Source organism: Diplotaxodon limnothrissa, linkage group LG20 (assembly GCF_057381915.1).
Source record: "Diplotaxodon limnothrissa isolate DT_005_m linkage group LG20, D_limnothrissa_male_GT1.1, whole genome shotgun sequence".
Lineage (NCBI taxonomy): Eukaryota > Metazoa > Chordata > Actinopteri > Cichliformes > Cichlidae > Diplotaxodon > Diplotaxodon limnothrissa.
In genome coordinates, this window is record NC_140615.1 from 21,271,566 (window position 1) to 21,292,506 (window position 20,941).

Here is a 20,941-nt window from a genome sequence, read left to right on the forward strand (position 1 = left end):
AGCTGCATGGAACTGCATTAGTGAATAAACTCATGCATTTTTTGGTTATTATTCAAAATAATTAAGAACAATGCATTTAAGAAAAAGTGCAAAATTCAAAGTGAAACTTTAAAATATTTCAGACTAATTTCCCCCAGTACATTGTAATTACACTTGATGCCCAGGCTTATGTCAAAACAACATAATAAAATAGTAAACAAAATAAATAGAAGAATAATTAAAAGTTTTACAGGCACATCCAGGGTCCTTTCCATCAGTGGATGAAGCAATTCATTGTTACCTGAGCTAATAAATTCCAATTGTGTCTGGCTCTCTAACAGTTACAGAATAATACATAGTGAAATGGTATTTGTGCTGAAAATGAATATTTTTATACTTTGCATGAAAATAACTCAGAACTATTGCAAATTACTTTTCTTTTAATCAACGAAGTGAACAATTGACTAATTTATGGCAGCTCTGCCATACAAATGTTTAATAATCTATCAATGTAATATCAATCTGTTATCGTTTAACAGCTTTTCAAAAGGAGTTATTCTTTTGGTTTAAAAAAGATTAAGTGTACAAGATCGGGCAACAAAAAAACAGCACGAGTACATACTGGAAAGTATAATCTGGATCTTTGTTAGTTCAATAGAGAGAAAATAGAGAAGGTTTTTTTTTTTAATCAAATTGATATTGACAGCAATTTCTTCCCCTCTGCTGTTGGACACATGAACAATAACCATATGACTGTTCCCACCACTAACACATGACCCTACGCTGTGTCACTGCATCATTCCATGTTTGGCACTGATCACCACCTGCACTCATGTATATATCTTTCTACGTAGCACTCTTAATTCTTATTCTCATGTATATATCTCATGTATAGCTCATGCACATATCTTTCTACGTAGCACTTTTAATTCTTATCCCTACTTTTATTTTTTCATGTCTATTTAAGTGCTATTTATGACACTATTTAAGTGCTATTTATTACACTATGTTTGCACTGAAGCACCGCAGCAATTTCCTAATGTTGTAAACCTGCTCAACATTTGGCAATAAACCCCTTTCTGATTCTGATTCTGATTAGATTTATCTCCAAAGGACAGACTTCCAAAAAATACAGAAAGAAGAAAAAAATAGCATTTGGAATAGAAAGAAGGGAGGTTTTTAAGAACTAACAAATTTAACACGACTTTTCTTTTTGTATTTTTTTATTAACGTGAGAACAATACGCATACTGTCCAAACCTGGCAACCCAGAATCCACGTCGTCATTTCCGAAGTCGAAGAATAGGGTACGCTCGTTGTGTTACCTTGCACCGCCCGCCAGCCTCTTTAACAGCCATACACATGTGCTGTCATGATCGGGCACACATCGAGCGGCGAAATAACTTTAAAGCAGATGTTTAAAAAGCTGTAAGTGTGGTGCTGTGAGTGAGCGAGGTAAAGGAGGGGACCTTTGGGTACACCATTACCGATAGATAGTAATCCAGAGCGAGGGGAGCGGAGTAGCTCACTACACCAAAATGGCAACCCCCTATGTGACAGATGAATCTGGTAAGGCTGATGCATGTGCCAGACCTTTGTCTCAAAGAAAATGTATCTTACATTTTAAATCTTACAGCTACAGGGGAGAGATAGCCCGTCTTTCGCCTTTGCAGCATTCATCGTTTATAGTTCCCCGACACCGCCAACTGAAGGTTTTCTATGTTGCAGCTAGCTAATGCTAGTAACTAAAAATGGCTAAGTCTTCCGTAAAGCTAGTTAGCGTGTTGCTAAACACTCCAGGCGCACTTTTTAGTTATTAGAGTTAAATCACCGTTTAACATAACGCTTATAGGTGTCAGACACACATTTCCATGGTGCTTAGGAAAACATCTGGATATTTGACTTTAAATTCCGTGTAGAGGGATAATCTGTTAGTGGCCGCAACAGCTAGAGCTAACGCTGCTGATGCCGTGAATTAAGCTGATGTTGTGTTAGACTGTCACTGTATTAAGTCCGTTTAGAGGCTGTAATTTAATCCAAAGAACATCTGTAGTAAATAAAAAACATTTTTTGACTGTACAATTGTTAAAAATAACGGAGAGTTGTGAATTAATAAAAGCAGATAAATTTGATTTGTTATTCACTTATTTTCCAAACAAGCACAGTGACATCTAGTGGTGTGTAAACCTTATAACAGTCCTTAAACAAGTTTTACCTCTGTGTGCAATAAACTAAATATGTCCCTGCATTTAAAGAAAACTCTAGCACTGTTGTTGAGATGATCTGCAGTAAAGCCACTTTCACACTTGCTCACTGTAATGATTCTGCATGTGTTGTGTTTTGGTGTGAAGTTTCTGTGACTGTGGGGTCGTTCGATTGATATGTGTACAACTTTTTAAGTGGTTCACAATGTGACATGAAGAATGTATTCTATGCACATACTTGTAAACTAAGTTGACTGGTTAATGTTCTTTTCTTTATTTTCAGCTACATCAAGTTGTTGTCTTGGATGCACATATTAAACACATTAAAGGGAATGTATATTGCTATAAGTCACCTGTTTATTTTTTACTAGGCTTCATGGTTCACTGCTTAGACCTTGGCTTTGTTTGTGGTATTAGTGCCTTTTGAAACATTTTTTCCATGCACTCAAAAATATAATGACTTGCAGTGTGCTTATTTGTATTAAGCTGTCCAAAGTTTGGTATGTAACTTTGAACTGAACCGAACAATGCAAACCAATTTAGAGTCCACAAATTGGGGAAAAAGTAAATGCAGCTGAAAATGTCTTTATTTTCCTCTCTTAGCATAAGGATTTGTTAGAGACCTTTAAAGTTAGAGTTAGCTCCTTGGTTTATGGTGGACTTTTGAGATTTGCTAAAATAATCTTGCAAAGTAGGAACATGTTAGTATCACATTTTATGGGTTTTAAAATGCCTAAAATGTATGGAAATCCATAAAAAGCACTGTATTAACGTAAGATTCACAGTTAATACATGTAGTTGGTCGGGGCCTTGGGGCTGCAGGAATCTCACACTGTCCAAGTCTTTCTTTTAAATCATCAGTGTTGCCTTTCTGGGAAAACATGGAAAATATCCAGTGAGAATAGAAGCAGTAGACATTTTCAGGTCACTCCTGCACAAAGGTGTATGTCATCTCTAAAATGCTTTGCCTGTTTCGCTTCAGGGAAATACATTGCTGCTACTCAGCGACCTGATGGAACCTGGAGGAAGCCGAGGCGAGTGAAGGACGGTTATGTGCCCCAGGAAGAAGTCCCTGTGTAAGCGCCCTTCTTCTTTCCCTACAGTGTACACACTTTCTTTTTGTGCATTTGTAGGGCTGCATCGTTAATAAAAATTACTCATATACTATTATTTAAATTGCATTTCTCTTGCTTTAGGTATGAAAACAAGTATGTCAAGTTTTTTAAGAGTAAACCAGATCTGCCCCCTGGTTTGAACCCAACTGATGCAGCACAACCAACACAACAGCAGCAGCAGAAGATCCCCGGGTGTGGGGACAGTGACACAGCTGGTCTCTCAAAGTCTGCCAAACGCAACATGAAACGTAAGGAAAAACGAAAACAGCAGCAGCAGCAGGGCCAGGATGGAGATGCGGACGTGGAGTCGGTGAGCAACGCTGTCGAGAATGTGTCCATTTCAGAGAGCGACAAGTCTGCAAACAAGACGGCGGCGCCTGTTTCTGCGGCTTCTTCCATTGACTCTTCAGCAGCGGCGGCTGAAAAGGCTAAGAAGATCAAAAACGTAAAAAAGAAGCTGCGACAGGTTGAGGAGTTGCAGCAGAAAGTGGACTCAGGGGAAATAAAACAGCCAACAAAGGATCAGTTGGAGAAGCTGGGTCGGGCAAAGGCCTTACAAGAGGAATTAGAGCAGCTGGAGCAGGATTCCTGAAGCAATAAAAGACAGCAGAAGAGTTGGATGAACTCAACGTACAAACTACACACAAGAAGGGACCCTTGCAGCTTTTGTGATCATAGATTCCATTAAACATATTGTACCTATTTGATATTTGTTATGAACTTGGGAAGTGAACACAGCCCCAGCACCGTCTGCATAGCAGGTGTCGCATCTTAACCACGGACAAGGTTGTTTTATAGATTCTGATAAATAACATTGTGATTCCTCATATACTTGTACAGGAGAGGTTCTTCATCCATAAATATGTTTAAACGGATAATTGTGAATTGTTTTGTGCGTGTCTGTCCTCTCCGTTTTGTACTTTTCATCACATCACGAGGACTCATTTACAGAAAAAAATAAACATGGAAAAAATAATTTTTTTGTCAAAGAAAATCTGGTTTGTTAACCTTTCTGTTTTGGAAATTAACATTCTTGTCAATGGTTGGATGCCCTCTTGTAGTCTCACTAATGTTGAGTCTTCACAGTCACTACTTTTATTAAAATACAAGCTGTGTAAAGTGCTTTTGTGTTTTTAAAGTGGAATATGTTTTAAAAAGCATTTACTTGCTCAGAAAATAAGACTAGGGGTGATGATCTATATTTTTGTTTTTATCTATAAATTACATTTAGAAGTCGGCCATCTTGATACAACTTTTGTTTTTTCAATAGTAAGAGGGCCATGTGACACATCAAACTTATTGGTAATGTCACAAGAAAAACAATGGTGCTCGTGGTTTCAACGTAACTTTATTCTTTCATGAGTTATTTACAAGTTTCTCTTTGTTCACAGCCATTGACATGTCGAAGAGGTTAACACGTGAGGAGCGGATCGAAATTGTGTTGATATCTGGTGAACGCAGTAACCGGGTCATTGCAGCAGATTTCAATGCAAGACACCCTACGAGACCACCCATCTCCCATACTACAGTTAGCAAACTGCTTGCTAAGTTTCATGAAACTGGTTCAGTGTTGGATTTGCCAAAATGTGGAAGCAAGAAAACTGTCACTAATGAAGAAACATCAGTGGCTGTCCTAGCTTCATTCAGCAAGAGCCCACAGCGTAGCACTCGCCGCATGTCACTGGAGAGTGGCATTAGTCGAACATCCCTTCTGTGGATATTAGCTACTCACAAATGGCAACCTTACAACTCCAGCTACTGCAGCATCTCAACGAGGATGACCCAGATCGGCCCCAGAATTTGCAGAATGGGCAAAACAAAAACTGGAACAGGACCCTCAGTTCAGGCAGAAGATTTTGTTCAGTAATGAGGCAAACTTTTATGTGAATGGTGAAGTTGACAAACAAAACCACCGCTATCGGTCTGACACTAACCCACATTGGATGGATCCCTCCAAGACTGTTGGAACAACAAAAGTGATGGTTTGGTGTGGTATATGGGGTACAACGATAGTGGGTCCATTCTTCATCAATGGAAACCTCAAGGCCACTGGATATTGAGTTTTTCCAGCAAGATGGTGCACCACCACATTATGGGTGCCAGGTCCGAGCATTCCTAGATGAACAGTTTCCTGGAAAGTGGATTGGTCGTCGTGGGCCAGTTGAATGTCTCCTGATCCCCTTAGACTTTTATCTTTGGGGTCATCTGAAGGCAATTGTCTATGGTGTGAAGATACGAGATGTGCAGCACCTGAAACTACGGATACTGGATGCCTGTGTTGGCATTTCTCCTGCGGTGTTGTTATCAGTGTGTGAAGAGTTGGAGAAGAGGGTTGCATTGACAATCCAACACAATGGGCAGCACATTGAAGACATTTTATAAGTGGTCAGAAACTTGTAAATAACTCATGAAAAAATAAAGTTACGTTGAAACCGAGCACACCATTGTTTTTCTTGTGACATTACCAATAAGTTTGATGTGTCACATGGCCCTCTTCCTATTGAAAAAACAAAAATGTATCCAAAGAGCTCCATTGCTGTTCCAGCACTTTACAAACAGACTCATGAGCCATGTCTTTGACATGTTCCTCTACTCCTTGTATGCCTTTGTGCAGCTTTGCTACCATTACACTAAGTGCATAGATGATATGCCATAGTGAGCCTTGACGGGAGCAGCTGAAACAAATACACTGATTAATCCTTTTGAGTAACATTTGCTTTAATATGAAAAAAAAAAAACCATTAAAAAATACAGAGGGTAGGAAGCACATTGAGTGATCTAGAGAGCCACCAGGAACACCAGGACAGAGACACTTAATGCTGGACAGGCCAGACAAATTTGGACTACCCCTTTCATGCAAAGGGTTTGGCATAGGGTCAAAACTAACAAAAAAAAAGTGTGCTGTTGTAGAATTGTTGATAGCCTATATTTGAGGGATGAGTGGTCCTGATGAGGATGTTATATTAATGATTTTTCTGGCTCAAAATGGACCGCTGGGATGTAACATAAAGTAAGAATGAGTCATCCACATGTAGTCAAGGCAAAGGGGTCTGTATTAACTTAAGTCGATATATTCTTCTGTTATGTTTAGTCATTTGATAAAAATGTACCTAAAGCTTAAATAAATTAAACCCCACTTATAAAAACTTCAAAGTCATCGTTCTGACGATTGTCCAGTATTTGATATAAGCAGGAAAGTCCCTATATAGGCTATCTTTATTATTAATATGTTTGAATGTCTATACTGGTAGCTGTTTTCCAGTCTGAAACCTGGGCAGGCTCACAGGGATTACCTGTACAGTTGTGGCCAAATGTTCATATGACATGAATGCCATAGTAATTTGGGGCTTTTAAAGATTTCTTTAACCCGTTCTTTTTCCAGGTTGGAATGATCGTACAGCATACAATTAGGTGTGCAAGTTTGGATTTATTTTGGGTTTTCTTTAATCCACACAGGGTACACAAGTATACAACATACAGGCTCAGATATTTACATAAAACTTGCTCTAGTAATTGACTAAATGTCCCTTAGCAAGTTGCACCTCAACCAAATGCTTTTGGTAGCCATCAACAAACTTTGGTATAATTCTGGCTGATATTTGACTAATCTTATTGGCAGAGTTGACAGAGTTCTTTTAAATTGGTTGGCTTCCTGACACAGACTTGGCTTTTTTCAAAGTCCACAAATTTTCAGTAAGATTGAGATCAGGGCTTTGCGAAGGCCATTTCAGAAGCTTAATGTTTGCCTGCTTTATCCATTCCAAGTCATTGCGGCCAGATGGGTCCAGATGTGTGATTGGAGGTTTGAGCCTTGGTGGTTCCTGTGTTGTTCATGAATATCCTAATGAGTGTCCTCTCATCTGACGGTGACAGTTTGGATGTATACTTTTGACCCCACTTGGATTAAAGAAAAGGTGTATGCTGCACAATCATCCACCCTGGAAAAAGCAGTTCAAACAAATCAGTAAAAACCCCAAATTGCCCTGACATTCATGCCCATGATGCGTGTATGTAAGCTATTAACCACACAATAACACTGATCTCATTTTTTAAACTTTGTGTTTAATAGAGGCATCCACCATCTTGATGGTGCATACAAGAAAATCATGATAGATCCACTTTAATATGTTTGCTTTCCTCCATTAGAATTAGTCAATCAATGACAAAGCTTATGCCTTAAAGAGCCAGAGAGGCTAGATAAAAATTCTCTTTCTTGGTGAGGAATCAGGGATGGTCTCACCAGGAGATGTAAATGTTTTAAACCCCAGGAGTTTTGCCGTCTCGGTTTTTATGAGCCTTTATTCCACAATGAAACAGCAGAGGAGGAGGCGTACTCTGTCTCAGACACGATTTGTAGCAATGGTTACACGGGGGTGTCATTGTTTTTGCTTGAATGGGCTCCTACTTTGAGAACAATATAATTAGCTGTTGTCTCATTGAGGATGTGTGGTTTGTTGTTGTTTTTTATACGGCAACCACAGGATAAAGAACGCTCAGATATTGTGGAATAAAGTGCAGATTTCACAAACATGAATCACATGTGAGCAACTCGGTAGCATTTCTGTTACATCTACCACAGACATCCGTTATAAAGTAATACAGCTTAATTAAAAATCAAGAAAGTGCTTGTCTTCCACCACAATGACATAACTGGTCGCAAGACGGCACCTTTATTAGGTAGTGGGCAGCTCATCCACATTCTAAAAAAAGTTCATTCTTAATTTATTTGCTTCCTTTGACGTAAACAACATTACTCTGAAGTTATTCTTACACCCTTCAAGACAAATGGCTCTAAATGATGGTGTCAGAAGGCGTGATCAGGTGGTTAACATCTGAAATATGTGTTGGTGTTTTGCAGTCGACACATCACATTCCTTGTAAATATTTATTATGTGGTTTCGAGGCAGGTCCTGAACAGACACTTGACAGTATAAATACTAAGACACCAACTTTGACACAGTTATAGAAGAACGAACACAGAGAAGATGGATAAAATGATGTTTGGAAAGACACACAGCTTATTTATCAGTTGAAAAGATCAACTTGCCGCATTGGATTCAAAGTTGTTGTTTTTTCTATCTAGTAATGGAAAAAGACCCAAACTGGAAAATGGAATACAGACTGGAGTTAATGGTGCTTCTTGTTTTGTTGATAACAGCTTCATCTATCGCCCTGAGCAGAAAAGATACCACAGAAGCCATGGTAAGAAAATACAAAACAAGCTGGATCTGCTGGAATATAATCTAAAATATTAATGTAAAAATCACAGTCTCCGAGTCTAGAATTTGCATACAATTCACTGAGAATTAAAATAGAAATACTTGGAGCATGCACTGCTGTCCAGTTTTAACATTACTTCCACAGAGATCAGCAGAAACTGGATTTTTAATTGTCTTAAGCTCACCAATGTCACTGTAAGGCCAGATCTCTATATAATTGGCACAAATGGAAGTAATTCCTCAGCTGGTAATGGAGCATCTATATTCAGTCAACCTCACCTCACCCATGCTGAGATTATTTAGTTTCAGTCACCAAAAATAGTCAAGTAACATGTCAAAAAAGAAAGAACAATTGTTTTAATCTGTTTAGTAGAGATCAATAATTTAATATCCCTCACACTGTCTGCCATTCTTTTAGGTTTACTTAAAGAAGTATGGCTACCTGCACATCCCACTGGACAGTAAAGTTCAAGATTATTCACATGAGCAAATGGCGGAAGCTTTAAGGTTAACCATCTTATCAGTTTACATTGTCCTCATTTACTATTTAGACTTCATTTCAGTTGAAAGTTCAAACTTTTTTTTTAATGTCAGAATGTTTCAGAAAGTGACCAACCTGCAGGTATCAGGAAAACTGGATTTAGCCACGCTGGCAATGATGAATAAACCTCGATGTGGCCTCGAGGATTCTTTCGATAACAAATCTCTCAAATATCGAGTCCTGGGTAGGTAACGGTATACATATTGGATTTTTAATGTGTAGTTTATGTGCATATAAAGGATTTTGAATTATAATTTCACAGGTTACTGGCGTAAGAAAATGCTGACGTACCGCATTTACAATTACACTCCTGATCTGGGTCAGGGAAAGACTCGCATGGCCATCCAGAATGCTTTTAAGTACTGGAGTGATGTGTCACCTTTAAGGTTCAGAGAGTTGGATCAAGGAAGAGCAGACATCAAAATCTCATTTCACAGAAAAGACAAGACGTGTCCAGTACCCTTTGATGGCCGAGGTAGGACCAGCATATGAACAAAGAAACTCCAAAGTTTTGTGATCTGAGTGACTTCTGGTATTTAATTAGAATCCTTGCTTCATCTTTAGGCCGTGTTTTAGCGCATGCTGATGCCCCCGAGTCTGGCATTGTGCACTTCGATGAGGATGAACTGTGGACAGAAGGGAAGAGTTCTGGCTCCAACCTGAGGATTGTAGCAGCTCATGAAATTGGCCACGCTCTAGGCCTGGGCCACTCACAGTACTACAATGCACTGATGGGACCTGTTTACAATGGATACCGCTCTGACTTCAAGCTTCATCCAGATGACATACAAGGGATCCAAGCTTTATACGGTATTGCCAAAATGTTATTACAGCACCATATGAATATATCTTTGAAGTACTATTTATGCAACCTGCAATGCTATCCCTTTTCAGGAAAGCCAGAGAAGATTCCTGAATCCAGAAATCCAGGACAGTCAAGGCCAGGAGGAGTTATTCCAAATCCATGCAAGGCCACTGTGGATGCAGTTATGTTGGGTACAGAGACTCTGATGCTCTAATACAAATTCCTTTATATATGCTTTGCTCTGTATTTTGTTTAACAAAACAGGAAGATGCTTCTAAAGATATTTTTTCTCCTACATTTTGCCCCTGCAGGTCCTTTGCGTAAGACATACTTTTTCAGTGGGCAGTATGTGTGGACAGTGTCCAACTCTGACTACAACACTCCCATCCAGATTTCCGCACTGTGGAAGGAGCTGCCAGGAAGTCTCAGTGCAGCTGTTCACTCTCCGCGAACTGGCAAATCCTACTTTCTGAAAGGTTTATTCAGTAGTTTTATCAGCAGCGTTCAGAATGTTTAATTCCAGCTGTGTGTTCTGTTTGGTGTGTTTTCTGAATTCAAGTGTCTTTCCTCTGCAAACATCCTTTCACAGGAGACAAATTATGGAGATACACAGGCTTCAAACTTGACCAGGGCTTCCCCAAACGTTTGTCCAACATCCCTGCAAATATTGACTCTGCTTTTTACTTCAATAAGAACCAGAAGATTATCTTTTTCAAAGTAAGATGATTTTCAGTCTTTTTGTTGTTTTTGATATCTGAACTCAGTCAATAATTTGCTCTTTATTTCAGGGCTCTGGATACTGGCAATGGGATGAAATTGCTCCGACGGATTTCAAATCATACCCTAAACCAGTTGGACAACTCTTCAAAGGGATGCCCAGCAACACTGATGCTGCACTAACGTGGACTAATGGTTATGTATACATATTTAAAGGCACCGAGTATTGGCGTGTAAACCAAAACTACCAAGCAGTGGAGAAGACCTACCCTCTCAACACTGCCTTGCGCTGGATGCAGTGTGATGACTGAGCCACCAGAGGCCACTGGGGACTCAACATTAGCCTTATCTGCACAATGACTTGATTTAATAACAGTGAAACAAGCTCACAGTATGGGTATTGGTTATGTGGGTGTGTGCAATGATATTTGCTTCTCAGTCCTGTCATGTTGAGCAAAAAAGGAATACTAAAGCTTCCACTTACCTAATTAAACTAACAAATAAACTAGTAACTAGTTAAAATAGTTATCTTTAATTATACATACTTCTGCTTCTCTTCCACTTTAACATTAAATAAACAGACCAATCAACCAGGATGACAGAGGAGAGGACATTAATCACAGAACACGTGAGGAATACTTCTCTGTAGCCTTCCCCCGGTTGCATTTTATTGGTGTATGTGTACATTATGTCAGTATATTATATGAGTTATATCAAATGTTGTTAGGGTGCCCTTTTTAACGTCTGGCCACAAATGCCAGATAAAGGAGTCTTGGTAAAATCTAAACGAATCAAATAAAACCAAAACAGATTTTTGTGAAGCTCACGCTGCTCTTAACAAAGCAGGAGTCTTAAGAAGTCAGAGCAGGTGGAAAACACCTGTGTAGTTGTGCATGCAGTGTCTTTGAAGGATAAGGTCACTTTACATGATAAGAAAGTCAACTTCAGACACGTGAACAAGATCAGCAGGCGGTTTTCACCACATGGAGATCTTCCAAATACCTAACTTCTGTGTTCACTTTTATTTAGGCACCAGTTTATTATAATTAATTAAAATGAAACTAAAAACTACAACTCGATGTGAACAATTGAAATAACTGAAATAAAAATCAGACTTTGAATAGGCTGATTGAAAATTATATTGTGCATTCAGAAAACTAAGAATTAATTTTGCTGCCGTGTGGTTCTATTGGAAACATCAGAAGACTTTGTTGTATGTGTTTTTCCGTGACCGTAATTTTTCGATTACACTGTTGTGTTCTAATATCTATTCTGGACTTCTTAGCACTTGCCCTTAACAAATACCACCCACATAAAAAAAAAAGACTGTATTAAAACTGGACATCGTCAGACCATAAAAAGCTCAATTGTGAAATGTGCAAACCAGCGGAAACTAGCTGAAGCTACACTGAAATGAAAACTTTAATTCAAAATGAAATGAAAATTAGAAGGAACAAAAAAATTGAAACTGTATTTACTCAGACAGAAGACAACGGCTCAAAAATGTGAAAAATGTCATTTCCACTTTCTTTTAAAATGTCTGTGGAGAAGTTTTTTGCTACGATAAACATCATTCTGTACAAAAATGTCCATAATATCATTATGCATGTACAAGGACAATAAAGGGCTATTCTATTCTATTCTAAATCCTTGCACGTAAAGTGCAAAGTTAACATAGCTGAACAGTAGCGACATTAACTGAAAAAACAAAGGGTGGGAAAAAAGTGGAATTAACGTTTAAACAAGTGTGAATAAAGGGAAGGTTAAGAACAAAACTGACATATTCATACATTAAAATTAAATTATAATTAAAACAATGTTCCAGAAATCTTGGACCCATTTTCATAGTGTTCATAGACTTCTTGTTTTCTTCTTTTCTGCTAACCTGAACCCCACAACCATAAAACTGTATAGAACAAAGTGCATTGACCAAGTGGCAACATCCAGAAGGGACTGCAAATCGAAGTCAACACTGCAGTTCCTCAAGTGACCACTTGAGGCTGGCTCCGTAAAGTGAGTCTGTACTCAGAGACTCCAGTGTTAAAAGGCCAAAGTTTAGCTATGGCATATTTACAGTCTAGTACAAAAATGGCTTTGTTCTCTATAATTAAATCCCTCATAATAATTACAGGTTTTTTGAACTGTTTAAACTTTCAAGGCTGGTAGCTGTCTATTATCAACTCTGAAAAACTTCTCAAATCTGTTTGTATCTTTTGGAGCATTTTTAATACATTTATATACCAAATCACATGGCTCGCTTAGCACTAATTATAAGGTATCTGTGTCTGCATGATGCATCCATGCAGTTTACGGATCAAGCTAATGGTAATATTAGTAGATAACTCAGCCCATTTGTCTAAATTTGGTCACTTCTGATTCCAAAACATGCAACATGCTAAAGAAATGCTGAAGTAAAAGCTTTAAAACTGGATTTAACATTTAGACACAAGAGGTTCTTGTTTGTGAAAGGTCAGAGAATGTAAACATGAATGACATCTCGCTCTGTAATGCTGGCCAGCTGCATTCTTCTTTTATAGCAGTGACAAAATGGTGTACAGAAAACAGCTGCACAATTACTCCAAGAAGGCGTGTGGATTTTTTTGTGACCTAGTCATGATTTTTTGGAGGAGATACAGTTTCTGAGTCAAATGTATTTGTGACCTACAAATAGGAGAATTTTGATCTAGCCTCTCCAGAACAGATATCTTCAAAGAAGGACAACACACCAGAGGAGTATAGATGGATTAATAACAGTACAGAGCAGAGGAAAAGCATGTTTTATTTAATCTCTTAAAAATAAGGATGTAACCTTCAAAGATGAAATAACACATCATCTGGTTTTCAAATTCAAACTTGAACTCATAAACAACTAAACACACTCTTCACAGTTTTAATACCATCAGTGTTTTCGATGCTGCTGACATTCTTATCTTTGGTATGATTGCATAAACATCACGTTGCTGATTTAATGACTCTTAACATAAGACAATACCCAAAACAGCTGACTGTGAAGCTGTCTGATCAACATTTTATTGGTCTACCGTTCAGAATTATATGTTTTATGTATATCCTTGGTTTCATTGCATGTGCTGGCACACATTTATCTTTTGTAGCTGTAATGATTACATTTCAGTGCAATCTAGATGTGTTACTGATCTATGTATGTACACAGTGACATAAGCAGAGTGTTTAAGATTGTAATGATATTGCATGAAACAAAAGAACTCATCTGAGAGTTAAACTGCTCAAAGGATTTAGTAGTCATGGGCCTGATGCTGTGTTGAGGTTGCATTAATTTGTCTTGTCATCATTCAGGGGATGATCTCCAAGTACCTCATATCAGTCTGAGCATGCTGATTGTTATCTGATGAAGCCAGTAATAAGGATTCAAACCACAAGTTGAAACTGTGGAAAGGTGTTTGTGATGGTCAAAAATTCAAATGATTAATTATTCCTCAGACATATGTAACCTATAGTTGCTTGAAGCCATGTTAATCAAACTGTGAAGACTGGAGAGGAAGTGGTCAGAGGCACCATGGAGCCTGTTTCAAAGTCAAAGTCAATTAGAGTGTGTGTGATAGTGCTGACGGTGCTTTTAGAGGAGCCGGTTCCCATCTGACGCTCCTGAAGGCTCTGAAGATAACTCTGCAAGGCAAACAAAAGGAGGATGCACTGTTGTTAAACTGGCCATTTACCATGGAGACAAATTATACACAGTGAGAACCTAGAACACTCTGGTGCTCCACAAAGCTGCAGTGGGCCTTGTTTACCAGTTCATGTATGAAAAGTGTGCTAATACTAATGTATACTTGTGTCATGTCAATTTTATTTATCTAGCATATTTTGAAAGAGACAGAAGATAACCCAAATCATTTCCAGGCAAACGTATTTACATTCAAGGTCTCCAGCAACCCAATTTCAAAACCCAAAACTACCTAAAAACTTAAATTAAAATACGATAAATAAAACAGCAACAGAGCAACATAAACAATTGTATACTTAAAAAAAAAGAATTCAAAAACAAGAATAAATGATAAATAAAATCCATCCATCCATCCATTTCCACTGCTTATCCCTGGTTGGGTCGTGGGGGTAGCAGAGAAGCCCAGACCTCTCTTACCCTAACCACCTCCTGAAAGGAGGCCATCATCTGATGAAGCCAAAAGAACCACATCATCTTCAAAAAGCAGAGATGAGATCATTAAACCACCAAAGTGGGAGCCTTCTGTCACTTGCCTAGAAATTCTGTCCATAAAAAGAAGTGCCCACCACAGCATATCCCGAGGGATGAAGTCGATTGCCTTCACAAAACAAATGTAAACTGATTGGGCAAACTCCTGCTCACTCTTGAATATTCTTGAGAGGACAAAGAGCTAATCGGGAATTCACGGCCAGGACTAAAACTGCATTGCCCCTCCTGGATCCAAGACACAACTTATGGGTGGACTATCCTCTCCAGCACCCTGGCAAAGACCTTTCTGGGGATGCTGAGAAGTGTGATCCCCCATGACGCTGGAGCATGCTCTCCAGTCCCCCTTCTTGAGGAGAGGAACTACCACCCAAGTTTGCCAATTCAGAGACACTGTCTCTACCTTCCAAAGGCATGTTGTGGGTGTCAGTCACACAACATCCAGTGCCTTAAGAAGGAGTGGTTTAACTATCATGGTGACCTCACCTTAGTGATGGCCAAGTTGCCCCCTCATCCATCCATGTCGATGGGATTGATGTGATCCTTGAGGTATTCCTTCCACTGCCTATGTGCTGAGTTGAAGTTTGCAGCTCCCACCTGCACTATGCACCATTTGAGTATAATACTGCTTTCTCCTCTTGAGTTGCCTGACAATTTGCCAGAAGCACTTTGGCAGCCCTTGATTGCCATCCAACACACATTGTGTCTGACCCCTCCTCTGGGTGGTGACACCACAAGAGGGTAGCCCTATATTGTTGCTTCAGGCTATGCAAATTGGGAAATTGCACTGTATATCAGGAAGTTGCAGTAGTAAAGGTGGGAGGCAATAAAGCAAAGGATAACTAAATCCTTTAGGTACATAGCTAAGTTTAATATTTATTAATGACTTAGAGTTGGTAAAAATGCTCTTCACAACATTACTGACTTGATTCTTATAATTCAAGGAAATAGCAATAAAAACATAAAGATTTTTTTACATTTTTGACTTATGTAGATATGGATAAACAACCAAGTGCCTTGGCATCTGTTATTATTATTATCTGGAATGGATAAATAAAATATGAACCAAAAAGCACATCAACCATTTGAATCTCAGCCACTGACCGGTGCCAGGACATCCCCAGCATAGCGTTTCAGGGGTGGAGGCCTCCGTTGGCGGTGATGCTGAGGTCTTCTCCTTGACTCTTTATTTGCATGTTTTTTTGCATATTTCTTCTGTTTTTTATGTGCACCTGGATGCATTAAAAGGGGAGAACAAAAAAACATAAAACATGAATACACAACATCAAATAGGGAGGTTGTGAATACAGCCTTGAGTTAGAGATTGAATTAAACTTACTTCCATTGTGTGACATTCCTTTGGCAGTAAACCACCATTGCACCAGCACTCCGGTGAGACTCAAAACAGGACAGATTCCAGTGACAGCCCAGTCAAACCAGCAGAGTGGTCGTGGAGCAGCTTGAGAAAATATATCATACACTTGATCTGGCAATACAAATGCCCCCACCAGGTAATCTGCACACAGCATGACTGCAGTTGCTCCAAACACAGAAGTGAAGATTATGCTGAATAGTTTCTGCCACTGGAGTGTAAAGACAGCAGCGGCCATGCTGGCAGCTAGAACAACACTGAGAGGCACCCAAACTGGAGTAAGGCTGTGAAATTGTCCAATAACCACCAAGATGGAGAGGGAGAGAAGGCTTCCCAGAAGTAAGCCGCTGATGAGGAGTCCCACAGTTGTCATTAACATGGTCAACAGTCCACACAGCACAGCCACACCAAGGCCAATGCCCGCCTTGGTCTCTGCCTGCAGCTGGGTGCTCAGTGCAGGTTCTTTATGGTACAAGAGGAGCATGGCTGCCGAGCTTAACAGGAAGCCTGAGAAGAACATGACCATCTTGAAGCAGCGGTATCCTGGGGGAGGGTAATAAAAGAAGGTTAGAACCAGCTCCAGTGTTAGTTTTAATACTGATTAATAAGCAGGCAAAGCATAGGCATCACTGGATCAATTAAGGAATATTGGTTTGTATTTGTAGGTTTTAGGTTTAGCTTATGTGCTTAGATCACCTAATATTTTTGTCATGTTTCTTCAGGATTTTGCAGGATGTAATGGGTTAATGTAACTACATTTTATTTGTTAGTAATGCAATAATGTAAAGCACCACACTTCAGTCATTTATTATGTCCCCTTAACTGTTATATTAAAGTTACAGTTATGTAATTGTAAAAAATTGCATTGCAAAGATTCTTTTGTTAACTGTGCCCAAAACACATCAAACAAACATGTTTTTATTCTTCATAAAATCAAATAAACTTTATTAGTCTCAGAGTTGGGAAAGTCACATTCTTACAGCTGCAGTGTGAACAGAAATAAAGTGACGCACTGTAACTTAGCAATAATAATAATATTATTTTAGTTTTATTGTAGTTTTGGTGGGATTTTTAAATGTGCTTTGTTTTAGATGTAGCAGTTGGAGACCCAGCATGTCTGTCTGTTTCCCAGCTTTCCTCCCTCCCATACCCACTCTTTTCTCTCTCTCTCTCCTTTTCTTTTTCTATCTTTCATGTCCTTTCTGCTTCAGCATAATATCCACATAGATAATAGCATGAATAATAAAAAATAAAATAAATAAAACAATAAGATTAACAAAAGGAGCCTACAGAGAGCCCATAGTGCTCCTCTTGGGAAAGCAGATGTGTTTGGCACAACAAAGCATTCAGACCATGATTCTGCTTGCTACAAGGACAGGACAGATGTTTAAGAAAACAAAAACAAAAACAATAAAAGAATCTGTAAAAAACAGATTAAAAATGTGTATTATCCAAGGTAGATGAAATATTAGGTCCACTATTTTCTTTTTTACCTTATATGAGCCACAACAATAAGAGCTGATTGGATGACTCTGCAGATGCTGATGGTTCACACACTAAAATACCTTTTCATTCACAAATTTGTTCCACAATTCATCTCCAGCTCCAGGTGGGGAGACTACAGTGATTGCTCTCGTTCCTTTACAGTTTTGTGGCTAATACCACAGGTTACCTTTAGTTATAGTGAGAGACATGTTTACTAGTGTCTATGAATACAAAAGATATTTATTTTGTGATATGGAAAGGCGTATGGTGAAGACAGTTATGGCAATGTTTTAGATTTCTGATGAATTTTTTTGGGTGGATGGTTGTGGATGATAGTAGACAAAACTCATTGTTTGCAGTGTAATTCTGCTGTACATTTGCCCAATGCTTCACATGACTCATTTGTATTCTGGTGTCCTTTGAGTCTCTGTGGGCAGGCCACTTGCATGTGCATGGCAATCACTAACCACAGAGTTGCATAAGTGAATACAACTATGACAGCACTCTCTTTGTCTGCACCACTAAAACTGCTTTTTTTAAATTCCCCATTATTAATTATTGACAGTTATACATTTCCTCACAGTGCGTTAGTGTTACTGGAAAAACAGACTTTGGCAGCATGTGTGTTTGCGTAATGTCACATGTTTTAGGCTGCAGGTCCTTGTGACACAACACTCTTTATCACACTCAGTTTTTGTGTTGATTGAATTTTTCTCTGCATATTTTCTCAGTAATACCAAATAAATATTGGTTTTAATACTGTAGTATATTTTCTCCCTGTGTACCTCTACATAAAAACAAATCACTGTCAGTGCTGACAGGAGCAGACTTCAGCTTTAACTTTAGACCATGAGTGTGTAACAGGTAGCACTTCATATATGCTGTCTCTGTCAAATTCAGACACAGGACTACCCATCTGCCTTCTCTAGCTTTGGGCTTATCCACCCTAAACCCCTGGCAGCCTGCAGACACCTGCCACTGAGGCTTTAAGCCATCAGGTGAGCTCTTGAAACATTTAAAAGCGGAGTGGACAGTTAGATGTAAAAAATTTAAGTAGTCTTTCCTTAAATTTGACGTTAATAACATTATGATTACGTACCGGAAAAGCAGTAGATGAGGCCAAATGAAAGGCAAACAGAGCACACAATAGATGGGATGACTTCATACTTCATATTAATCTCAAGTGTACATATGTCCACTTCACTTAAGCCAGCTCCTGGTTTCTCAGTAACATAGAGTGAAGTGAGTGCCATCTTGGAGGGTTATTACTTCTGGTGGTGAGCAGCTGGTGTGGACGTGAATCTGTTTTGCTCATTGAAAGGACAAAACTGGAACGGCCTGCATTTTGTATCCAGGGAAAGAGGAAGCTCCTGAACCAAGAGCATGTACTAAACTGTTTCCTGTTGTGCACCTGCAGAAAGAAAAGACTGTTTATGACTTCTACAGCAAAGACAAACACAGACCCAGTTCTATTTTTTCCTGCACTAACTTGAGATTTATTAAACATCAAGTCTCGTCTATCCCGGAAATTTCTCCAATGAAAACACAACTTCCATTCCATATGAGACATCATAAAGTTTTTAAATGAAGCATCAGTCATATTTGGGTGAATTTATGAGAGGATGTTGCTCTTTCCCATGTCCAATTCCCTGTTCAGGAACCAAAGGAGGAAACTGGGGTTCCCCTTGAGTTTCTCTTTTGTTCAAGAACAGGATACAGATGAGGAAATGACCTTGTGACTTGATGCCATTGTAATACGTATGTATTGTCCTGAACATGTGGTTAAGTATGGTTAAGTTTAGTGCACAAGATAATGAAAAAAAACAGCTCAACAATAATACAGTATATTCTATATGGTGGAATAGATGTACTCTAGCCTCTAGCATAAGTAAAACTAGCTAAAACAGTACAGAAACAAATGAGTTCTGCATTCAGAAAACCCTTTAAGTACATAGTGATTTAAAAGTTTGCATTCTGGAGAAGGACTGTAGCTTATAATTAACGATGCATCACTTTAATGTTGTGGATAGTTATTATGAATATTCAAAAGAAAAATATTTCCTGATTAATTTGAGTGAAATTGGGGTATACATTTCACTCAAAGATGGAGACATTTATGCAAAGCATAAACCTATTTTCCTCCACTAGAAAAACAGAATAGGATTACTTATCAGCTAAATTAAAACTATTTTGTTAGATATTTTATACACTCATTATTAACTGCATAGATCGTGTTTACACACTCTTCATCTTGGCTTACAGTGCAGCTGTCTAGCTACAGGGTGTATTATTGTAAAGACTTTATTAGCTGTTCAGGCAGATCCTACAGTCAGCAAATGGAATTATAGGGGCTTTAGCAGGTGAGGGATCCTCCTGTCAACTCCTGTGTCCTCTTATATAGATAAAAGCATAAACACATTTTCTAGCAGCTAAATAATCCTTGTAACATTAAAAACATAAAAAAAAATCACAGCTTCAATACAGGAAAAGCCACTAAAATAATTATTTTTCTACTAGTTTGTGAGATTCAGTGACAAAAAAATGTTTTGTTTTCATTGCAGAAACAGTCAGTATGATTATCTATAGAGCTGAACAGAATAACTACAAACAATAAAGAAACCACAGTCTCTTAAATGAAAACATAATTTTAAAAATTCTGTGACCTACCTCAAATGCCACATATCTTCACACTGTAGAAGTAAACTTTCTGCGAAAAACAAAATATCCTCATTAGCTGTTAACCCCAGGGAAGAAGAGAGAGGTCCATAGTTTGTCAAAAGTTTATGTTGTTCTCTCTGAGAGCTGTGTGTGAAATCAATGTCCACCGCAGTAAGTCCCTCATCTGTGCTTGTGAACAGCTGACGCCTGACTCTGAGAGAGAGAGAGACCATCTGCCCCCAGCGTCAATACAAAGCTGCTACCAAGTCCAAGGCCGGACCAGCTGAGAGTTCAACTCTCACTACCCAGGATCCTGCTGGAGCCACAGCACAGTTCAGAGTTTATTTCAGTCAGTGTGACTTTTCATTAAGGTTAAATTCAGTTTGCACCAAAACAATATTGTTTTAGGCTCTGATTTGTGTTTATTCATAGGATCTCCCCACAAAAATGTAATTTAATCCTTTTCATGATGGGTTGCAAACAGTATTCTAAATGTGTGTGTGTGTTTTAACCATGTTAAAGTGGGTGCCTTTAAAGTTTTAGTGCTATATATAATATGAACCTGCATTAAAATTTGTGAAGGTACTTGTGGTCTTAAAGGGATGATGCATACTGACTTAAGTGATCCCTGAGCTTCTCCTCTACTGCCACCATGAGG

At 38.7% G+C, this 20,941-nt stretch overlaps 3 protein-coding genes across 3 annotated transcripts; 2 read left to right on the top strand and 1 right to left on the bottom strand.

Moving 5' to 3' along the window:
• The first annotated feature begins 1,309 nt into the window (after nucleotides 1-1,309).
• pym1 (PYM homolog 1, exon junction complex associated factor) lies at nucleotides 1,310-4,403 on the top strand. The gene is made up of 3 exons (XM_085345322.1): nucleotides 1,310-1,547; nucleotides 3,165-3,258; nucleotides 3,379-4,403. The coding sequence occupies exons 1-3, from the start codon at nucleotides 1,517-1,519 to the stop codon at nucleotides 3,887-3,889; spliced, it is 636 nt and encodes a 211-aa protein (XP_085201448.1). The 5' UTR covers nucleotides 1,310-1,516; the 3' UTR covers nucleotides 3,890-4,403.
• Nucleotides 4,404-8,382: 3,979 nt separating this feature from the next.
• Nucleotides 8,383-10,890, top strand: LOC146610832 (matrix metalloproteinase-19-like). Its single transcript, XM_085345317.1, has 9 exons — nucleotides 8,383-8,499; nucleotides 8,935-9,023; nucleotides 9,111-9,241; nucleotides 9,320-9,532; nucleotides 9,622-9,867; nucleotides 9,952-10,053; nucleotides 10,174-10,338; nucleotides 10,452-10,579; nucleotides 10,651-10,890. The coding sequence occupies exons 1-9, from the start codon at nucleotides 8,383-8,385 to the stop codon at nucleotides 10,888-10,890; spliced, it is 1,431 nt and encodes a 476-aa protein (XP_085201443.1).
• Nucleotides 10,891-13,604: 2,714 nt separating this feature from the next.
• LOC146610833 (transmembrane protein 198-like) lies at nucleotides 13,605-20,478 on the bottom strand. The gene is made up of 5 exons (XM_085345320.1): nucleotides 20,293-20,478; nucleotides 18,725-19,036; nucleotides 16,108-16,683; nucleotides 15,873-16,000; nucleotides 13,605-14,224 (listed from the first exon to the last, which is right to left on the bottom strand). Exons 2-5 carry the CDS (start codon nucleotides 18,876-18,878, stop codon nucleotides 14,075-14,077), a joined length of 1,008 nt encoding a protein of 335 aa, XP_085201446.1. The 5' UTR covers nucleotides 18,879-19,036; nucleotides 20,293-20,478; the 3' UTR covers nucleotides 13,605-14,074.
• Nucleotides 20,479-20,941: the final 463 nt, after the last annotated feature.

Coding starts and splice junctions, on each gene's coding strand:
- LOC146610833 (XM_085345320.1), bottom strand. CDS start 18,878: ATGGCACTCACTTCACTCTATGTTACTGAGAAACCAGGAGCTGGCTTA. Junction 16,684..18,724: donor CCTCATCTACTGCTTTTCCG/GTACGTAATCAT, acceptor ACCCTCCCCCAG/GATACCGCTGCTTCAAGATG. Junction 14,225..15,872: donor CTGGGGATGTCCTGGCACCG/GTCAGTGGCTGA, acceptor TTTGCCTTGCAG/AGTTATCTTCAGAGCCTTCA.
- LOC146610832 (XM_085345317.1), top strand. CDS start 8,383: ATGGAAAAAGACCCAAACTGGAAAATGGAATACAGACTGGAGTTAATG. Junction 10,054..10,173: donor TGTGGATGCAGTTATGTTGG/GTACAGAGACTC, acceptor TTGCCCCTGCAG/GTCCTTTGCGTAAGACATAC. Junction 10,580..10,650: donor AGAAGATTATCTTTTTCAAA/GTAAGATGATTT, acceptor TCTTTATTTCAG/GGCTCTGGATACTGGCAATG.
- pym1 (XM_085345322.1), top strand. CDS start 1,517: ATGGCAACCCCCTATGTGACAGATGAATCTG. Junction 1,548..3,164: donor CTATGTGACAGATGAATCTG/GTAAGGCTGATG, acceptor GTTTCGCTTCAG/GGAAATACATTGCTGCTACT. Junction 3,259..3,378: donor CCCCAGGAAGAAGTCCCTGT/GTAAGCGCCCTT, acceptor CTCTTGCTTTAG/GTATGAAAACAAGTATGTCA.